Genomic DNA, 17,762 nt, shown 5'->3' with positions numbered 1-17,762 from the left:
AGAGAGAGAGAGAGAGAGAGAGAGAGAGAGAGATCTTCCATCCGCTGGTTCCCTCCCCAGGAGACTATAATGGTGAGAGCTGAGCCAAACCAGCCAGGAGCCAGGAACTTCTTCCGGGTCTCCCATATGGGTGCAGGGGCCCAAAGATTTGGGCCATCTTCTACTGCTTTCCCAGGCCATAGCAGAAAGCTGGATTGGAAGTGTAGCAGCTGGGACTAGAACCGGTGCCCATATGGGATGCTGGCACTGCAGGCGGAGGCTTAGCCCACTATGCCACAGTGCCAGGCCCAGGTTTTTCTAATGACATTTGAAATGACAAATATGTTTCCAAATTTTAATTAAAATGCAGTTTAATCGGGTGTGGAGCTGATGCAAACAATCTGTCAGAAATCACCGAGAAGGCACCATCTCCTTAGTGTGGGGCGTGCACATCACACACGGGGCCACCTCTCCCGTTGCTGGTGCCAAGTTTCTTTCGACAACGCCTCTAAGATGGAGCTCAATTTCAGAAATGTTAAAAAGCGGGAAAGCGAGAGACTTGGGACCGTGGAAGTATTTATTTTAATGCCTTGGTTTTTGGCAAGGAGGGACGCCCTGGGCCTGAGGAGGAAACAGAGAGGATCCGAGTTGCGGACACGATCGCCTGGGGTCCAAACCCGACCGAGGGGAAGCCCTGCGGGGGATTCCCTGTGCAGGCCCGGCCCCCCAGCCCCAGACCCCGCCCCCGCCCCGCCCCGGCTGCGGGCCGACTCCGCGGCGCCTTCGGCCAGTGCCTGCGCCCCCGAGCGCGCGCGCGGGCGGAGTTGCGGGCGGGGAAGGGCTGTTTTGGGGGGCGGGGGTCCCGATGACGGCATCGGAGCGCGCCGCGCCGGGGCTGGGAGCCTTGACTGCAAGACCTCGGGCTGTGCTCGCGCCCAGGCTGGTGGGTCTGGGGCCGAGAGGGGGCGGAGGGCGAGGACCCGGACGGGTGGGGGAAGCGCGCGCTCGCTGCCCCCTGCGCAGGCCCGGGCGGGGAAGAGTCTAGACCCGGCGCTAGTGGCTCCCCAGCCTTGACCCCCCACCCCCGGCTTCCTGGTGGCCACTCCTTGGGCAGGCCAGCGCCCCCCAGCCCTAAATCTGGGGACGGAGGCCGGCATCCCGGGCCTGGCCAGGAGGAGCGAGCGCCGAGGCTGCAGGGGGACGGTCCTTGTTTGTAGTCGCTTCTAAAAACTTTTCGGGCGCTCTTGTCCCGTGCCCGCCGGGATCGCGCGGTCGCGCCGTGGAGTTGCTCAGCGAGCAGGGGTGCGGAGGAGGCTCCCCGGGCCGGGCTGCACCCCTGCCCCGACATTGCTGTGCAAAGCCGTGCACTGAGTGAGTGAACGGACCTAGGGCTGCGGTGCCCAGTGGTTCCACAGGAAGTGAGCGGTGCTGCGGGCGGGGTCCCCGACTGAGGCGAGCGGGCCGAGGAGCAGGGCGGAGCGAGTTCCTTGGATGGGGATTGTTCCTTACTGTGTTCTGGGCAGCGTCGGACCCTGTGCTGGGCGCTGGGGACCCAGCCGGCAGGGGAGCCTGGGAGGCGGGCGGACATGAGCACCCGAGTGGTCAGTGGAGGGGGCCGTGTGTATTGCCGTGGGGCGCCGAGCAGCAGTGTTTCCCTGGCCCCTGGAGAAAGGGGGGCACCCCTGCCCCGGTAGGCTGAGGAGGCTGGGGGACACCAACGTTGCAGAGAGAGAGAGAGAGAGCTCGAAGCAAAGTCTGGGGCCCAGGAGGTGGGTGGTTAAGGTAGACAGTTTATTTTAAGGCTTATCTTTTTTTATTTCTATGTTTAGATGTATTTACCTATTTGAAAGGCAGAGTGACATAGAGGATGAGGCAGAGAGAGAGATCCATTGGGTGCTAAACTCCTCGGATGGATAAAATAGCTGGGGCTGGATAAGCCTAGATCTCACCCAGGTCTCCCACATGGGTGGCAGGGACCCAAGCACTTGAGCCCTCACCCACTGCCTTTCCAGGTGCAATAGCAGGGAGCTGGATTGGAAGTGGAGCGGCCAGGACTTGGGCCATCTTCTACTGCTTTCCCAGGCCATAACAGAGAGCTGGGTCGGAAGTAGAGCAACCGGGACTTGAACTGGCGCCCATATAGGATGCTGGTATTGCAGGAGGCAGTTTTACCCGCTAAGCCCCTGTGGCTGCCTGTTTAAAAAAAAAAAATGCCCCCTGGCTGCCTGGTTGGAGCACAAGGGGAGACCAAGGCCCGCAGGGAAGGCCAGGCAAACTCATGCCACCAAGACTGTCACAGCCAGGACCAGGGCCTTGGCCGCAGGGTGGGGAGCAGCAGGTGGATGTGAGAGCTGTTGAGGAGAGGGACATGGGCAGGATTCGGTGGTGGGAGCTGGGGCTTGGCGAATCTGTTGATAGTTTTGAAGAAAGGGGGAGCGGGTTGCAGCGGTGACGTGATAAAGGCAGAGGCTGTGGTCTTGGGGCGGTGATGTGCGGAAATGCACACAGAGGCCTCTGCTGTCAGGTGGAGCAGTCGGGCCGCCTCTGGCCAGTGACGGCAGCTGTGACTTGTGACTGTGTAAGGCTGTGTCGGGCTCCTCAGCCCCTGGGCCTCAGGACGGGCCCTAAGGACACCTGCGAGGCAGGATCTGGCCTCTGGTCACCTGCAGGGTTGTGTCTGGCCCCTGGAGTGCAGGTGCTGATGGCAAGGGCCTCTCAAAGCTTCTCCCCACAGGGCTTGGACCAGTCTTCCCTCCACATGGGGCTGGAGGCTCCGAGGCTGCCGGCGGTGGAGGAGGCCCCGGTGAGGGTGGCCCTGCGCGTGCGCCCGCTGCTGCCCAAGGAGCTGCTGCACGGGCATCAGAGCTGCCTGCAGGTGGAGCCGGCTCTCGGCCGCGTCACCCTGGGGCGCGACCGCCACTTTGGCTTCCACGTGGTGCTGGCCGAGGATACCGGGCAGGAGGCTGTGTACCAGGCCTGCGTGCAGCCCCTTCTCGAAGCTTTCTTTGAGGGCTTCAACGCCACCGTCTTCGCCTATGGCCAGACGGGCTCCGGGAAGACCTACACCATGGGGGAGGCCAGTGTGGGTGAGTGACCTTGATCATGACCGCGGGCCCCCTTTGAGGGATCTCAGTGTCTTCCGGGATTTCTGCTCCTGTTGGAGGTGGGGACCCTGGAGGAGGGGAGCAGGTTTCCCCATTGGGAAGCTGCAGCCATGTCAGGGGGCGGGGCAGGTAGGGAAGATGGGTCATTCATTGGAGAGCTTCTACACTCCATGGAGATGGGGCCATGCTACCTGGTCCTGGGGACCTCGGGGGAGCAGCTGGGAACGGGCACGGTTTGTCCTGGACGAGCTGTTGTCATGGCTGCCACAAGAATGCTTTGCATCAGTGGAAGGAACAGCCCCCTCTTAAGTAACATGAATTGCCTGCTCCTAGGCTGCTGTCCACCTAGGAGGGTGGACATTGCTATTAAAAAAAAATATTGGCGTCTGGGTGTTTTATGGAGAAAAAAAGCTTTATTGCAGCTTGCAGCTTTGGAGGCTGAAAGTCTTCAGAACAGGTGGCCCCCCCTGTTCAGCCTCTGGTGAGGGCCATCTGGCTGGGCTGCAGCGTGGCAGGTGCCAGTGTCCGAGGGACAGGGGACATGATGAGGCAGGAAGCCAGAGAGATTCAGGGGCCAGGCGGGGGCGCTAACTGGAGCCCCTGAAGAGCTACCTTAGTCCCCTCTGAGGGTGATGATGCTCAGTGACCCAGTGACCTCCCCCTGGGCCTCACCTCTTAAAGGGGCCAACACAGCCACCCTGGAAACCAAGCCTCTGACATAGTCAAGCCACAGCAGCTCCTGCGTTGGCCCGTTGGGCTGCCGTAGCAGAATGCCCCAGACTGGGCGGTTTATACACAGAAGAAGCTTACCCTGGAGTCAGCAACAGCAGATTCCAGGGGCTGATTGCTCCCAGGCAGCTCCTCCCCGCTCTGAGCCCATGTGCTGGAAGCAAGGCATGGCCCTGGGGTGTCTTCCCATGTCTTTCATGCCTCCACTCCCAGGCCCCACCTCCCCTCACCATGGGGAGTGTTGATTTCAGTACAGGGACTGGGGGAGACATACACATCCACATCCACATCATAGCAGTTTCAAAAGCATCCAGTGCAGAAAAACAGGTGCACGAAGTAAAGCTTACCTTATAACTGCCTTTCAGAAATCACTCACCCTCCTCACCCTCCCTGGATTCCAGTTTCTTTCTTTTTTTTTTTTTTAAGATTATTTATTTATTTATTTATTTATTTATTTATATGACAGGTAGAGTTACAGACAGTGAGAGAGAGAGAGACAGAGAGAAAGGTCTTCCTTCCACTGGTTCACCCTCCAAATGGCCGCCACGGCTGGCACTGTGTCCATCTGAAGCCAGGAGTCAGGTGCTTCTCCTGGTCTCCCATGGGGTGCAGAGGTCCAAGGACTTGGGCCATCCTCCACTGCCTTCCCGGGCCACAGCAGAGAGCTGGACTGGAAGAGGAGCAGCCGGGACTAGAACCTGGTGCCCACATAGGATGCCGGCACTGCAGGCGGTGGTTTTACCCACCACACCACAGTGCCAGCCCCAGCTGCTAGCTCTTAAATTCTGTGAGTCTGCCTGACCACGTCAGAGCATGGCTGGGCTCAGCCTGCCCCTCCTAGGTGGGCCGCTGCCACTCGCTGGCTTCTCTATGCCGGAGCCCCGGGCCCCAGCTGCTGCCAGGGTCCTAGGGGCCTTGTGCCCTGTCCAGCTGAAGGCACCGCGGCAGGAGGCCCCGTGGTGTCTCCGCAGCCTCCCTCCACGAGGACGAGCAGGGCATCATCCCGAGGGCCATGGCCGAGGCCTTCAAGCTGATAGACGAGAACGACCTACTGGACTGCCTGGTGCACGTCTCCTACCTGGAGGTGTACAAGGAGGAGTTCCGAGACCTGCTGGAGGTGGGCACTGCCAGCCGTGACATCCAGCTGCGGGAAGACGATCGTGGCAATGTTGGTGAGGAGCTGACTGCGAGCGGGGCTAGGGAAGGCTTCTAGCTCAGAGCGGGTATCGTCCGTTCCCTCAGAATGCACGCCGCTCACTGGTGGGCAGCAAGCCGATCACTGCCCGTGGGGTGGAAGAAGAAAGCAGGGATTTATCACAAAGCCAGGAGCCAGGAGCTTTTTCCAGGTCTCCCACGCGGGTGCAGGGGCCCAAGGACTTGGGCCATCTTCTATCACTATCTCAGGCCATCAGCAGGGAGCTGGATCAGAAGTGGAGCAGCCGGGACATAAAGCAGCGCCCATATGGGATGCCGGCACTGCAGGTGGCAGCTCTACCTGCTATGCCACAGCGCCAGGATCAGGGGCTCTTGAGTCTGGGGATCCAGGACCCTGTCCCTTGGTTCAGCGAGTTAGTTTTCGTAGGATGCTGATTGGCTAAGGGAGGCAGACTAGGGCCTGCTGGTGTCTTGTATCAAAGGATTCCCCGGGGAGCTGGGTTTCAGGGGTGTGTACCTGTCAGGGCAGAGCACCTCCTCCGGGGAAGCTCCGGCCCTGCGTGGTTTTGCTTGACTTTCTCTGCATTGAGTCTGCACCCAGGGTGAGCAGCACTGAGCTGGGCGAGGGAGGGAGCAGAAAACCCGGAAGCCCTAACGGGGATGGGCAGCCCCCCCCCCCCCCCGGCGGGGGCACCTGGGTCAGGAGGAGCAAGTGCGGGGCTCCTCCTGCCTGCCCAGCCCCGCCTGTGCACCTGCTGGCCGGTCCGGGCACTGCGCACAGCTCGCTCACGGTCTTCCGTGCCCACAGTGCTGTGCGGGGTGAAGGAGGTGGACGTGGAGGGCCTGGACGAGGTGCTGAGCCTGCTGGAGATGGGCAACGCGGCGCGGCACACGGGGGCCACGCACCTCAACCGCCTGTCCAGCCGCTCACACACGGTCTTCACCGTGACGCTGGAGCAGCGGGGCCGCGCCCCCAGCCGCCTGCCGCGCCCTGCTCCGGGCCAGCTGCTGGTGTCCAAGTTCCATTTCGTGGACCTGGCGGGCTCGGAGAGGGTGCTGAAGACGGGCAGCACCGGCGAGCGGCTCAAGGAGAGCATCCAGATCAACAGCAGCCTCCTGGCGCTGAGCAACGTCATCAGCGCCCTGGGCGACCCCCAGCGCCGCGGCAGCCACATCCCCTACCGCGACTCCAAGATCACCCGGTGAGCAGGGCCCAGGTGCGGGTGCCCGCGCTCGCGGGGTGTGTGGGGTGTCCCCCTCTGCCTTCCAGGCGCGGAACGTCTGCGGCCCCCAGGCGGCCACGCCCGGGAGCCGGTCCAGGCCTGGCGCGCGGGGCCCCTGACGCCCTGGCCCCCGCGTCCCCAGCATCCTCAAAGACTCGCTCGGCGGCAACGCCAAGACGGTGATGATCGCCTGCGTCAGCCCCTCCTCGTCGGACTTCGACGAGACCCTCAACACCCTCAACTACGCCAGCCGCGCCCAGAACATCTGCAACCGCGCCACGGTCAACTGGCGGCCCGAGGCCGAGCGGCAGCCCGAGGAGGCGGCGGCTGGGGCGCGGGCGCCCCCGCGGCACCGGTCGGAGACGCGCATCATCCACCGCGGCCGGCGCGCCCCAGGCCCCGTCGCCACCGCCGCCGCCGCCACCGCCGCCTCCTCGGCGGCCGCCGCCCGACTCGGTGCCGAGTGCGCGCGCTACCGGGCCCGCACCCACGCGGCCTACAGCCTCCTGCGCGAGCTGCAGGCCGAGCCCGGGCTGCCCGGCGCCGCCGCCCGCAAGGTGCGCGACTGGCTGTGCGCCGTGGAGGGCGAGCGCAGCGCGCTGAGCTCCGCCTCGGGGCCCGACAGCGGCATCGAGAGCGCCACCGCCGACGACGGCGGGCGGAAGGTGTGGCCCCGGGCCCGGCAGGCAGGGGGAAGGAGAAGGGTCTTTGGGCAGCAGGCTGGGCCTCTGCTCCATTTGCCAGGGGGGCGGCCGGGAGTCCGAGTCGCTCGCGCGGGTGCCCGCGGTCACTTCCTTAACTTCACCAAGTCCCAGGGCTTCATATGTAGCAAACCGCTAACCTTAATACCTATACGTGCATGGAGGGCCAAAGGCCAAGGAATGAGAGACGGTGTAGGGGTCCCCAGGCCGGGGTTGGGGGGAGGGTTGGGAGAGCCCTTCCCATCCCCCAGTGCAGGCTCTGCTTGGAGCAGAGGGGAAAGCAGGGCCAGGCCAGCCGGCGGCAGAGAAGGGGCCGGGGTGCCCCAGCTCCCCGCCCAGCCTGAAGCCCCTCTCTGTCCCACAAGGAGGACGAGGGGACGCAGCAGCTGCTGACCCTGCAGAGCCAGGTGGCGCGGCTGGAGGAGGAGAACCGAGATTTCCTGGCGGCGCTGGAGGACGCCATGGAGCAGTACAAACTGCAGGTGGGGAGCTCCTTACACGGTGCAGGGAAGGTTTCATGGAGGAGGGGAGCGGGTGCCTGCGGTGACTGTCCGAGGAGGAGAGGGAGACAGCCGGGGCAGGGTACCAGGAAGGCCCTGTAGAGACTGGGCGCGCAGCGGGCATGGCTCGGTCAGCCCCGAGCCATGCGCCCTCTGGTGGCAGAGGCTGGAAGTGGCGGCCTGGCACGGTAGGAGTATGGGGACCCGGCAGGGTGGGCGAGAGCTTGGGGTTGCGCTGGGCAGTGTTTGTGTGTTTGTGGCTGAGGTGCTGGGCGGGAGGTGGTCGGGGCGCGACCCTCTTCAGCTTTGCCCCCCACCCCGAGAGAGTTGCTGGTCTCAGACCTGTCCTTAAGCATTCTGCCCTTCCACCTGTTGGGAGCACCCCTGCTCCTGGCTGCCTCACTGTGCTCGGCGTGTGGCCCGTGTCTCGCAGAGCGACCGGCTGCGTGAACAGCAGGAGGAGATGGTGGAGTTGCGGCTGCGGCTGGAGATGGTTCGGCCTGGCTGGGGAGCCCCGGGGCTCCTGCAGGGCCTGCCTCCTGGTTCCTTTGTGCCACGACCTCACACAGCCCCCCTGGGGGGTGCCCACAGCCATGTGCTGGGCATGGTGCCCCCCGCCTGCCTTCCTGGAGATGAAGTTGGCCCCGAGCAGTGGGGAGAGGTGAGGAGACGGCAGCGAGGCTGGGTGTGTGCTGTGCTCTCGTGGGAGCGCCTGTGAGATGTGGGATGCCCAATTGTAGAGGAAGGGTCCAGAGTTGGGGGGTTGGGGGGGCCTCTCATAAGGGGCTGGTGCCGCTGGGCGTCCCTGGGGTAGCTGGGCGTTACTTGGAGTGAGGATTGGCTTCTGACAAGAGATGGGAATCTTGCATACCCCCAGATATGGGGAACTCACCACTGGAAGGCCACCTGCTTTGCAGGTTCACTTTCCCGTGAGCCCTCACCTGTCTCCCTGAGCCGTGGTCTGCTCCCAGTTCTGCCACTTTCAGGCCTGAAAGCTGTGGGTTATCTCAGCCCTGAGGCCCAAAAGGATGTGGACTGGGTGGAGGTCAGCTTGGCCTTGGAGGAACAGAGGGCTTGAGGAGGCAGGGACGTGAAGAGGGCTGGGTGCAGAGCAGAGGTGTGGGAGATGGGAGATGGCTCATGGACGGTGATGCGCCCCCTGCAGGTGACGGATGGCAAGGAGGCTGGAGCAGAGCTGCGGGCAGAGGGGGAGAAGCCAGGAAGTGGCTCTTCAGCTGCATCCAAGGAGGAAGAGGAGGAGGAGGAGCCACCCAGGCGGGCCTTGCACCTGCGCAGGTGAGTGGGACCCGCTGCACACCAGACAAGGACCAGCACTTCTCACGACAGCAGCGGGGCGACCCCTTGGGTCTCGAGGCGCCCTCACCTGCATCACCCTTGCCAGCCCCTTGTGGGGAGAGCAGGCCAGTGGCTATGGGCTGTGAGCCACGGGGTATCCCTGGGTGGATGTGATGTGGGGTGAGCCCAGGCCTCCTAGGTCTCAGCCTGCACCCCAGCTCTCAGTGTCCCCCACCAGCCGCCCTGCTCTGCCAGACACCTGGGGTGACGTTGAGCCTGGGGGACAGAAAGTCTGGTGGCCTCTCTTCCTCTCGCCTGGCCTGGGAGGTGACTGAGCTACAGGGTACAGATGCCTGCTTCTGCCTTCCAGAAATGGGATCAGCAACTGGAGTCAGAAGGTGGGGGCCCGCCCAGGGAGTCCATCGGACAGGAAGGGCCTGGAGCCCCACCTTGAAGAGCTGGATACAGCCGTCCCTGGGTCCAGAGGTAAGCTGGGTCCCTCCGTGGTCCCGGGACAGCCACCCTGGGCCCGTGCACACTGTCCCTGGGAGTGCTGCTCCTTCCCATTCCTCCCCCTCCCCCATTCTCAGTTGGGGTGGTGAGCTTGACCTTGACTGCCTGTTCCAGTGGCTGGTGGGAGCAAGGCGCAGACCTGCCAGGCCCCCGCTGCCATGGCCTCTGAGTGGCGGCTGGCCCAGGCCCAGCAGAAGATCCGCGAGCTGGCCATCAACATCCGCAGGAAGGAGGAGCTCATTGGCGAGCTGGTGCGCACAGGTGAGTGGCAGGCACCGGGTCAGGCCTGCCTCCTGGGGGTGGCTTCCCACCTGCCCCGTTCTGGAGCCGGCTCGAGGGTGGAGGGCTGAGGAGCAGGGGCCAGGAGACCAAGGTTTGAGCCTCACCTTCCTTTGAGCAAGCAGCGAAAGGCCTCCAAGCCTTCGTTTTCTCATCTCTGAAGTGGGGCGAGCGTCGCAGGTTGTTGGGAAGGCGATGTGGATCAGTTCCGCTGAAGTGCTTAGGAGAACTCTCAGCTCCTGCCAGGGAGCGCTTGGCACGACCCATGCACGCTGTGCACAGAATCTCTGGGTTACACAGTGTGACAGGGTACCACGTGTCCCCAGACCATACCGCACCTGCTGCCGGCAGGTGACAGGAATGGAGGAGCGGGCCAGTTTTAGGTGGCGGCCAGTGGCTCCCTCCGCCCTCTGGAAATCCCCATGTGTTGACCCGGTGGCCGACTCTAGTTGTTTTGGGTCTGTCTCCTGCCTCCTTGTGGTGCCATTTAACTTAGCCCTCTGTTCCCTTGTTTCCTACACGTGAGTTTGCTTCTAGAGGCTTGATGATGTGCGAGTTAAAAAGCTGGTTAATTTTGTAATTTGCTTGGGTCACTGCTGTGGATGAGGTTCATTCAGAAAGTGAGCTTGGCCTGCCGGTTCATCGTCCCAAATCCCACTCCCGCCTCTAGCTCCTGACCCCAGCTCCCTGAAGCACAGTGGTGGGCCCCTGCCCCCCATGTCGGAGAGCTGGATCCAGTTCCCAGCTCGCAGTCTGGCCCAGTCCTACCCAGCCATTGCAGGCATTTTGGGAGTGGTCCACTGGATGGGAGACCACCCCCCGAGCCCACCGCTGTCTGTCTTTCAAATGAACAAATAAAGAATGAGTGGACCGGAGGAACAGGCTGAGTCAGTCGTGGTGCAGCAGTAGCACCGCTCAGGGAACACGCAGGCCTCCATGGCTGACGCGGCTGGGGGTGGGGGAGCTGCCTGTTTGATGCGCTCCCCGCTGGCTTTCAGGGAAAGCAGCCCAGGCCCTGAACCGCCAGCACAGCCAGCGCATCCGGGAACTGGAGCAGGAGGCAGAGCGCGTGCGGGCTGAGCTGAGCGAAGGCCAGAGGCAGCTGCGGGAGCTTGAGGGCAAGGAGCCCCAGGACGCCAGCGAGCGGTCCCGGCTGCAGGAGTTCCGCAAGCGGGTGGCCGCCGCCCAGAGCCAGGTGCAGGTCAGTGTCGGGGCTGGGGATGGCGTGGGGCGGTGGGGGGAGGGGAGGGGTGTGCTGGCTCTGGCCTCCAGGCTGCAGTCCCTGGAGCCAGGGCACAGGCGCTGTGGGGCCCAAGCCCACTGTGGCTCCCTGGCTGGTGGCGCCGGCTCCCTCTTGGCATCTTGGAGCAAGGCTGTTATCAGTGAGCTTTGTGTAGGACCTGGCGTTGGCTCAGCTTCCGACACAGAGGCAGAGGGGCCAGTCCTGCCTGCCTGGTGCTGCCTGGGGAGGGGCAGCCGAGCAGCCCTGCCCTGCTCTGCCCACCTGTCCCTCCTCCACCCATCCCCCATCTGCCTACCTATCAATCATGTGTCCATCTAACCACCTATCCATTCCACCTTTGTCAGTGGACGTGTCCGTCTGTCTGTCCGTGTGTCCGTGCGCGGCCTGCCCATGGACTTGTGGGCTCTGCCAGGGCTGCCATCATCAAGTGCAGGCGGCCCCCAGCTGTGGAGGCTGGAGTCCAAGGTCAAGAGGGTGGCGGGTCTGGATTCCCCTGAGACCTCTGTCTGGCTCGCGGGTGGCTGCTTCTCCACTGTGTCTTTTCCTGGCAACTGTCTGTGCCCTGGCGTCCGTGCTGTCCCCTTCTGCTCACAAGGTCACCGGGCACCCAGCTTCCTCACCTGCCATTCTCTGTCTCCAAATTCAGCCACGTTCTGAGGTGTACAGGGGGTGGGGCTCCCACAAAGGCGTTCAGCCCCTAATACGTCCATCCTGTTTTTGACTGACCCGTGATCCCGCCCACCTATCCGCGTGTCCACCCTTCCACTCATCCCTGCAGTTGTCCGTCTGTCATTCATTCCTCAGTTCAGGTGCCAGAGCTGGTATGGTTCAGATGCTTGGGAGCGTGGCTCTGCAACCCAGCTGCTTGGGTTTGGGTCCCACAATGCCGCAGCCTGGCTATGTGTCCTTGGTCAGGTCTCCTAACCTCTCTGTTCCTTGCTCTATAAATGAGAGCTAATACTCATCATTTTTTTTTTAAGATTTACTTATTTATTTGAAAGTCAGAATTACACAGAGAGAAAAGGAGAGGCAGAGAGAGAGAGAGAGAGAGAGAGAGGTCTTCCAGCTGCTAGTTCACTCCCCAATTGGCCGAAACGGCTGGAGTTACGCTGATCCAAAGCCAAGAGCTTCTTCCAGGTCTCCCACGTGGGTGCAGGGACCCAAGGACTTGTGCCATCTTCTACTGCTTCCCCAGGCCATAGCAGAGAGCTGGATCAGAAGAGGAGCAGCCGGGACTCGAACTAGTGCCCATGGGCTGCTGGCGCTTTAGGCCAGGGCATTAACCCCTGTGCCACAGCGCCGGCCCCTCATCATTCTTTTTGATTGGGTTGTTCAGGATCACTTAGTACACAGAAGAGGACTTTGCACGGTGCTTGGTGTTTAGTGAAAGTCTTGGTAGAACCGTTACTAGCCTTCTGTCATCGCTACTGTTTGTTCGGCACGCACTGGCCTTGCGCTTCCGTCTGTCGCCCTGTCTGTCCGTCCATCCATCCTTCCGTCCTGCCCACCGCTGAGTGCCAGGCGCTGTGCCAGGCTTGCGCTATCTGTGTGTGGCCCAGGTGCTGAAGGAGAAGAAGCAGGCGACGGAGCGGCTGGTGTCGCTGTCGGCCCAGAGCGAGAAGCGGCTGCAGGAGCTGGAGCGGAACGTGCAGCTCATGCGGCAGCAGCAGGGGCAGCTGCAGAGGCGGCTGCGCGAGGAGACGGAGCAGAAGCGGCGCCTGGAGAGCGAGATGAGCAAGCGGCAGCACCGCGTCAAGGTCAGGGCCACGGCCGCGAAGCCCGGGCAGGGCGCCACTCAGTCCCCTCACCTCTCTGTGGTCTTTGCTGAGACGCTGGGGAGCGACAGAGACGTGAGGCCAGGGGGAGACTTCAGCGGGGTGATGGGGAGCAGGTGCTGGCACCGTGGAGGGACTGGGTAACCTGTGCTGTGTCTGCCTGCTGGGCCCAGACAGAGTGGCAGGTGGTACCGGGAAGACGCGCCCCAGGGCCGGCCGGCGCTCCCGTGGGCCTCTGGGCGTCACTGGCAGGCCCTGGGAAGGCTCCGGCACCGCAAGTGGCCCCGTCCACCGAGCTTCCTCCCCCAGGAGCTGGAGCTGAAACACGAGCAGCAGCAGAAGATCCTCAAGATCAAGACGGAGGAGATCGCGGCCTTCCACAGGAAGCGGCGCAGCGGCAGCAACGGCTCCGTGGTCAGCCTGGAGCAGCAGCAGGTGGGGCCGCGCCTCCCCGGTGGGCCCCGGGAGGCAGCCCCACCGCCCCGGGGAACTGAGTGCCCTCCCCGCCTGCTTAGAAGATCGAGGAGCAGAAGAAGTGGCTGGACCAGGAGATGGAGAAGGTGTTGCAGCAGCGGCGGGCGCTGGAGGAGCTGGGGGAGGAGCTCCGCAAGCGGGAGGCCATCCTGGCCAAGAAGGAGGCCCTGATGCAGGAGAAGACGGGGCTGGAGAGCAAGCGCCTGCGGTCCAGCCAGGTGAGCCCCGGTACACCCCTTCCTCGGGGGTCTGAGCCCTCTGTGTCTTTCCTCTGGGCCCCCTGCCTCCCCAAGCTTCTGGGAACTAAGAGTTGGGCCTGCCTGGCTGTCGGGGCTGTAGGTTTGCTGAGGGCAGGCCCCGGGTGGTCCTTAGCATCCAGGGACCGCCAGCCCGTGAGGACGGGATCTGCTCCGGCCCTGATCGCTGGCCGTGCCGCCCACAGGCCCTGAACGAGGACATCATGCGGGTATCCAGCCGGCTGGAGCACCTGGAGAGGGAGCTGTCCGAGAAGAGCGGGCAGCTGCGGCAGGGCAGCGCCCAGAGCCAGCAGCAGATCCGCGGCGAGATCGACAGCCTGCGCCAGGAGAAGGACTCGCTGCTGAAGCAGCGCCTGGAGATCGACGGCAAGCTGCGGCAGGGCAGCCTGCTCTCGCCCGAGGTGCGCCCCCGACGGCCAGCCTGCACGGCCTCGCCTGAGCGGAGAGCAGACCTGCGGTGTCCCAACACCGCCCTCCGTGCAGTGCCGGGGATCCAACTTCCTGAGTGCAGCTCACACCCTGGACATGGGCTTGAGAAAAGGGCGTCTTAGCGGGGCCCCACCCTCCCCCAGGGCCGAGTTGTGACTGACGTGTCCCTGCTGCTGTGATGAGCGGGGAGGGGGGAGCTTTTCTCCTGATGTGCTCAGGGCAGGACCCCTGAGGCTCAGTTGTGTCTGCCTAGTACACCCATTCACACACCCACCCACACGCGTGTCCCTGTCCCCACAGGAGGAGCGGACGCTGTTCCAGTTGGATGAGGCCATCGAGGCCCTGGACGCTGCCATCGAGTACAAGAACGAGGCCATCACGTGCCGCCAGCGGGTGCTGCGGGCCTCGGCCTCGCTGCTGTCCCAGTGCGAGATGAACCTCATGGCCAAGCTCAGCTACCTCTCGTCCTCAGAGACCAGAGCCTTGCTCTGCAAGTATTTTGACAAGGTGGGTCTGGAGCCCCTCACCTCCTCCTCCTGCCACTCTTGAGGACTAATGCCCGCCTCCAGGGCTGCCTGGCTCCAGTCTTCAAAGCCGGTTTCCCCTAGTGAAGTTAAGACCCAACCTCCTCCACCCCGTCTTCCTGTCTGGTCCGCTTCAGGGTGGCCTTGTCCAGTGGTTCCCAGAGCCCGGGGCCATATCTGGTGACACTCGTGGTTGTCACAGTGGTAGGGATGGAGGCCAGGGATCCTAAACATCCTTTATTTATTTATTTAAGATTTATTTATTTATTTGAAAGAGTTATACAGAGAGAGAAGGAAAGGCAGAGAAAGAGAGAAGTGTTCCATCCGCTGGTTCACTCCCCAGTTGGCCACAATGGCCAAAGCTTCTTCCTGCATGCGGGTGCAGAGGCCCAAGGAGTTGGGCCATCTTCTACTGCTTTCCCAGGCCACAGCAGAGCGCTGGATCGGAAAGGAGCAGCCAGGTCTCGAACCGGCACCCATGTGGGATGCCAGCGCTTCAGACCAGGGCGTTAACCCACTGCGCCACAGTGCTGGTCCCCTAAACATCCTTTAACATGCAGGGCAGGCCCCACAACCAAGAACCACCTGCTCAGGATGCCCGAGGTTGAGAATCCTGACCTGGAGGACATGCTGCAGCTTGAGGCCCTGCCTAGCAGCTCAGCAGGCTGTGGGCAGGACAGGATTCACAGCAGGAGACAGTAAATGCCACCCTGAGACCCAGCTATGATCACTTGGGGCTGGCTGCCTAAGGCACCGTTGGTGTCGGAGGCTACACCTTGGCTCAGCAGGAAATACCCCGGGGATTTCTTGGTGGCGTCTGCCGTGGGGGCACGTTGGCCAGATTTGGCGTCCCCACCAAGGCTTCCCAGGGGGACGGGGGCTGAGCCGGCTGGGTCTCGGGACAGGTGGTGACGCTCCGAGAGGAGCAGCACCAGCAGCAGATCGCCTTCTCGGAGCTGGAGATGCAGCTGGAGGAGCAGCAGAGGCTGGTGTACTGGCTGGAGGTGGCCCTGGAGCGCCAGCGCCTGGAGATGGACCGGCAGCTGACCCTGCAGCAGAAGGAGCACGAGCAGCACGTGCAGCTGCTGCTGCAGCAGAGCCGAGGTGCCGAGGCCCAGCCGAGCCCTGGCGGGGGGCGGGGCGGGGGCTGCTCGCACCCCCTCACCGCTCCTCTCTGCCTTTCCACCGTAGACCACCTCGGCGAGGGGTTAGCAGACAGCAAGAGGCAGTATGAGGCCCGGATTCAAGCTCTGGAGAAGGAGCTGGGCCGCCACATGTGGATCAACCAGGAGCTCAAACAGAAGCTCAGCGGCGGGAACGCTGCGGGCCAGAGCAGGGGTAAGGTCCTCCCAGCTGGCCGTGTGCGGCCCGCGTGCCTGGAGTCGGGCTTACTCTTGGTCTGGGCGAGAGCCCAGCAACCACTCTCACTTCAGATCTCATGGGGCATTTCTTGGCTTACAAGGGGGCTTCAAAAAGTTCATGGAGTTTAAAAATAAGGCAGCCAGAACTCAGTCCAGGCCTCCTGTGTGGTTAGCAGGGACCCAGGTATCTGAGCCGTCGCTTGCCCCCCAGGGTGCACATCAGTAGGACGCTGATATTGGGGGTGGAGCCAGGCACTGCATTATGGGATTGGGCGTCCCGAGTAGGGTCTTGACTGCTGGGCCAAACGCCCCCGTCCCAGCTGAAACTTATCTCTGCCGCGCAAGTACAAGCAGGCCCTACCCTGCTCAGCTTCCGATATCAGCGAGATGGGGAGCATTCAGGCCGGCATGGGAATGGATGAGACTTCCATTTTTCCCACAAACATTTCAAAGTTCCCTCCTGTTGTCCTGGAGTGTTGGAAAGCCAGGACCTCAGGAAGCCAGGCCGCCTCTCTCTCTGACAAGGACAATTCCTCTCCGTGACAGGTGGGGAGAGGAGGAGCCTCTGCTTGGAGAACAGACAAGCCCCTGGACACGAAGACGAACCCCAGCCAGCGCCCGAGCTTCCCTGGCAGTCCCCGCTCAGCGAGGCAGCGCCCCGCACCCGGGAGGAGACACGGGACTTGGTCCACGCTCCGCTGCCCGTGACGTGGAAACGATCGAGCCTGTGTGGCGAGGAGCAGGGCTCCCCAGAAGAGCTGAGGCCGCGGGAAGTGGCCGAGCCCCTGGTGGGGCGGGTGCTACCCCTGGGCGAGGTGGGCCTGCCCTGGAACTTGGGGTCTTTGCCCAAGGCCCGGCGGGAGCCAAGAAGAGCCAGCCCAGGAATGATCGATGTCCGCATAAACCCCCTGTAGGCCCTTCGGTGGGCGCTGCCTCTGGGGAAGCTTCCCGGTCCTGTTTGCTTTTGTGGAGGGTCTCGCCTCACCCCGAGTCCAGCTCCTCCTCTTTACACTTGGGGCAGTCAGCAGGGCCACAGCCCCTAAGAACTGGACTCCCGCAGAAGCGGGACAGACTTTTCCCGCCCTCGGCCTCGCAGCTGCGGGACCTGGTCCCTTTGCCTTGCTCTGGGGTTTCAGGCTGAGCCTCCGTGCCCACGGTCTTGGGGTTCAGGGAGGCTTGTTGAACGGCGTCCAACAACAGCTGGGTTGGGGTCTTATGTTCATGGGGGGACTAGGAAACCGAGCACATTTTTTAAAAAAACCGTTTAATAGTAAACAAGAATAATCTCTCAGTTTTCACTTGGAGTTTGATTTACAAGACAGCCAGGTTTGGTCCCTTTTTTGGAGGCCGTGGTGCAGTCCTCAGTGCTGTCACTGCCGGCTGGGCCCTTGTCCCAGACCCAACAGCAGGCCGGTTGCTGCTCCGTGGGTGCTCCGGAAGGAAGTGCTGTGCTCTGTGACTGGGCCAGGACTGCCCGGGACGGGCTGGCTCTCAGGGCACAGCTGGAGATGTGGTTGCTCTGGGAGCCCTGGAGCTGGACCGTGGTCAGTTAACCACAGGCTGAGCATTACAGAGAAGCACCGAACGCCGAGTAAGCAGAGATGGTTTTATTGTTACTCAGGGGATGCAGAAAATCCCTCTGCAGCAGCTCCGAGAAGCATCGCACACAGGGCTCCTTCTCTGTTCTCACCGCGGGGCATGGTGGTCCCATCTCACTCAGGCCCTTGTCTGGTCTCCTGCTCCCCAACTGCCCAAGGCACAGCTGGGCCGGGGATGGGCGAATGCAGGAGGGGACGTTAACACTGAGGGCATCCTTGCAGGAATCGGAAAGCCGACCATGCTGAACGGCTTGGTTCCAGGTCCCAGATTGCTCCAAGCCCGTGGGACCTAGCTGACTTCCCCGCATCTTCTGAGCTTTCTCAGTCCCATCAGGCTGCGGTCACGACTGTTCCGGGACAAACCGCTAGGATTCCTTTATGGTACGAGTGTGGAGTCCCCCGCGCGTCCGGAAGACCCACGCTCAGAGCACTTCTGCCCGTGACAGGCAACGGATCTGGACGGGTTCCGTGTGTGTGTGTAGTCCTGAGTCCGCCCGGCGCCTCCCTGGCTAGCTGAGGAGCTTCTTCCGCGTGTAAGTTCTGCCAATGGGGCGCCTCCTGGAGAGTGCTCGGCTGAAGGGAGATTCCTCGGCGTTGGAGGGAAACACATCCGCATCCTCAT

General features: G+C 62.7%; 2 protein-coding genes across 3 annotated transcripts in view; one reads left to right on the top strand and one right to left on the bottom strand.

The window, feature by feature from the left end:
- Positions 1 to 764: 764 nt before the first annotated feature.
- KIF7 (kinesin family member 7) lies at positions 765 to 16,840 on the top strand. 2 transcript variants are annotated; one of them, XM_070054527.2, is made up of 19 exons: positions 765 to 922; positions 2,714 to 3,065; positions 4,784 to 4,984; positions 5,776 to 6,169; positions 6,333 to 6,855; positions 7,257 to 7,373; positions 7,825 to 8,052; positions 8,557 to 8,687; positions 9,058 to 9,173; positions 9,315 to 9,461; positions 10,478 to 10,680; positions 12,282 to 12,479; positions 12,807 to 12,932; positions 13,013 to 13,189; positions 13,414 to 13,629; positions 13,958 to 14,164; positions 15,087 to 15,285; positions 15,373 to 15,519; positions 16,089 to 16,840. In XM_070054527.2, the coding sequence occupies exons 1-19, from the start codon at positions 845 to 847 to the stop codon at positions 16,454 to 16,456; spliced, it is 4,128 nt and encodes a 1,375-aa protein (XP_069910628.1). In that variant the 5' UTR covers positions 765 to 844; the 3' UTR covers positions 16,457 to 16,840. The 2 variants fall into 2 exon arrangements, with proteins under 2 accessions (XP_069910628.1, XP_069910629.1); XM_070054528.2 differs by having other exon boundaries at positions 772 to 922; positions 2,701 to 3,065.
- TICRR (TOPBP1 interacting checkpoint and replication regulator) overlaps positions 16,801 to 17,762 on the bottom strand; it is a 46,144-nt gene continuing 45,182 nt past the window's right edge. The window contains exon 22 of the mRNA XM_070054525.2: positions 16,801 to 17,762. Coding sequence (XP_069910626.1) covers positions 17,650 to 17,762 — 113 coding nt within the window. The 3' untranslated portion in view covers positions 16,801 to 17,649.

This window comes from Oryctolagus cuniculus, chromosome 12 (assembly GCF_051225735.1).
Source record: "Oryctolagus cuniculus isolate XC-2025 breed Fujian yellow rabbit chromosome 12, ASM5122573v1, whole genome shotgun sequence".
NCBI lineage: Eukaryota > Metazoa > Chordata > Mammalia > Lagomorpha > Leporidae > Oryctolagus > Oryctolagus cuniculus.
Note: the sequence above shows the minus strand (reverse complement) of the source record. Positions and strands in the feature narration are given on the sequence as shown.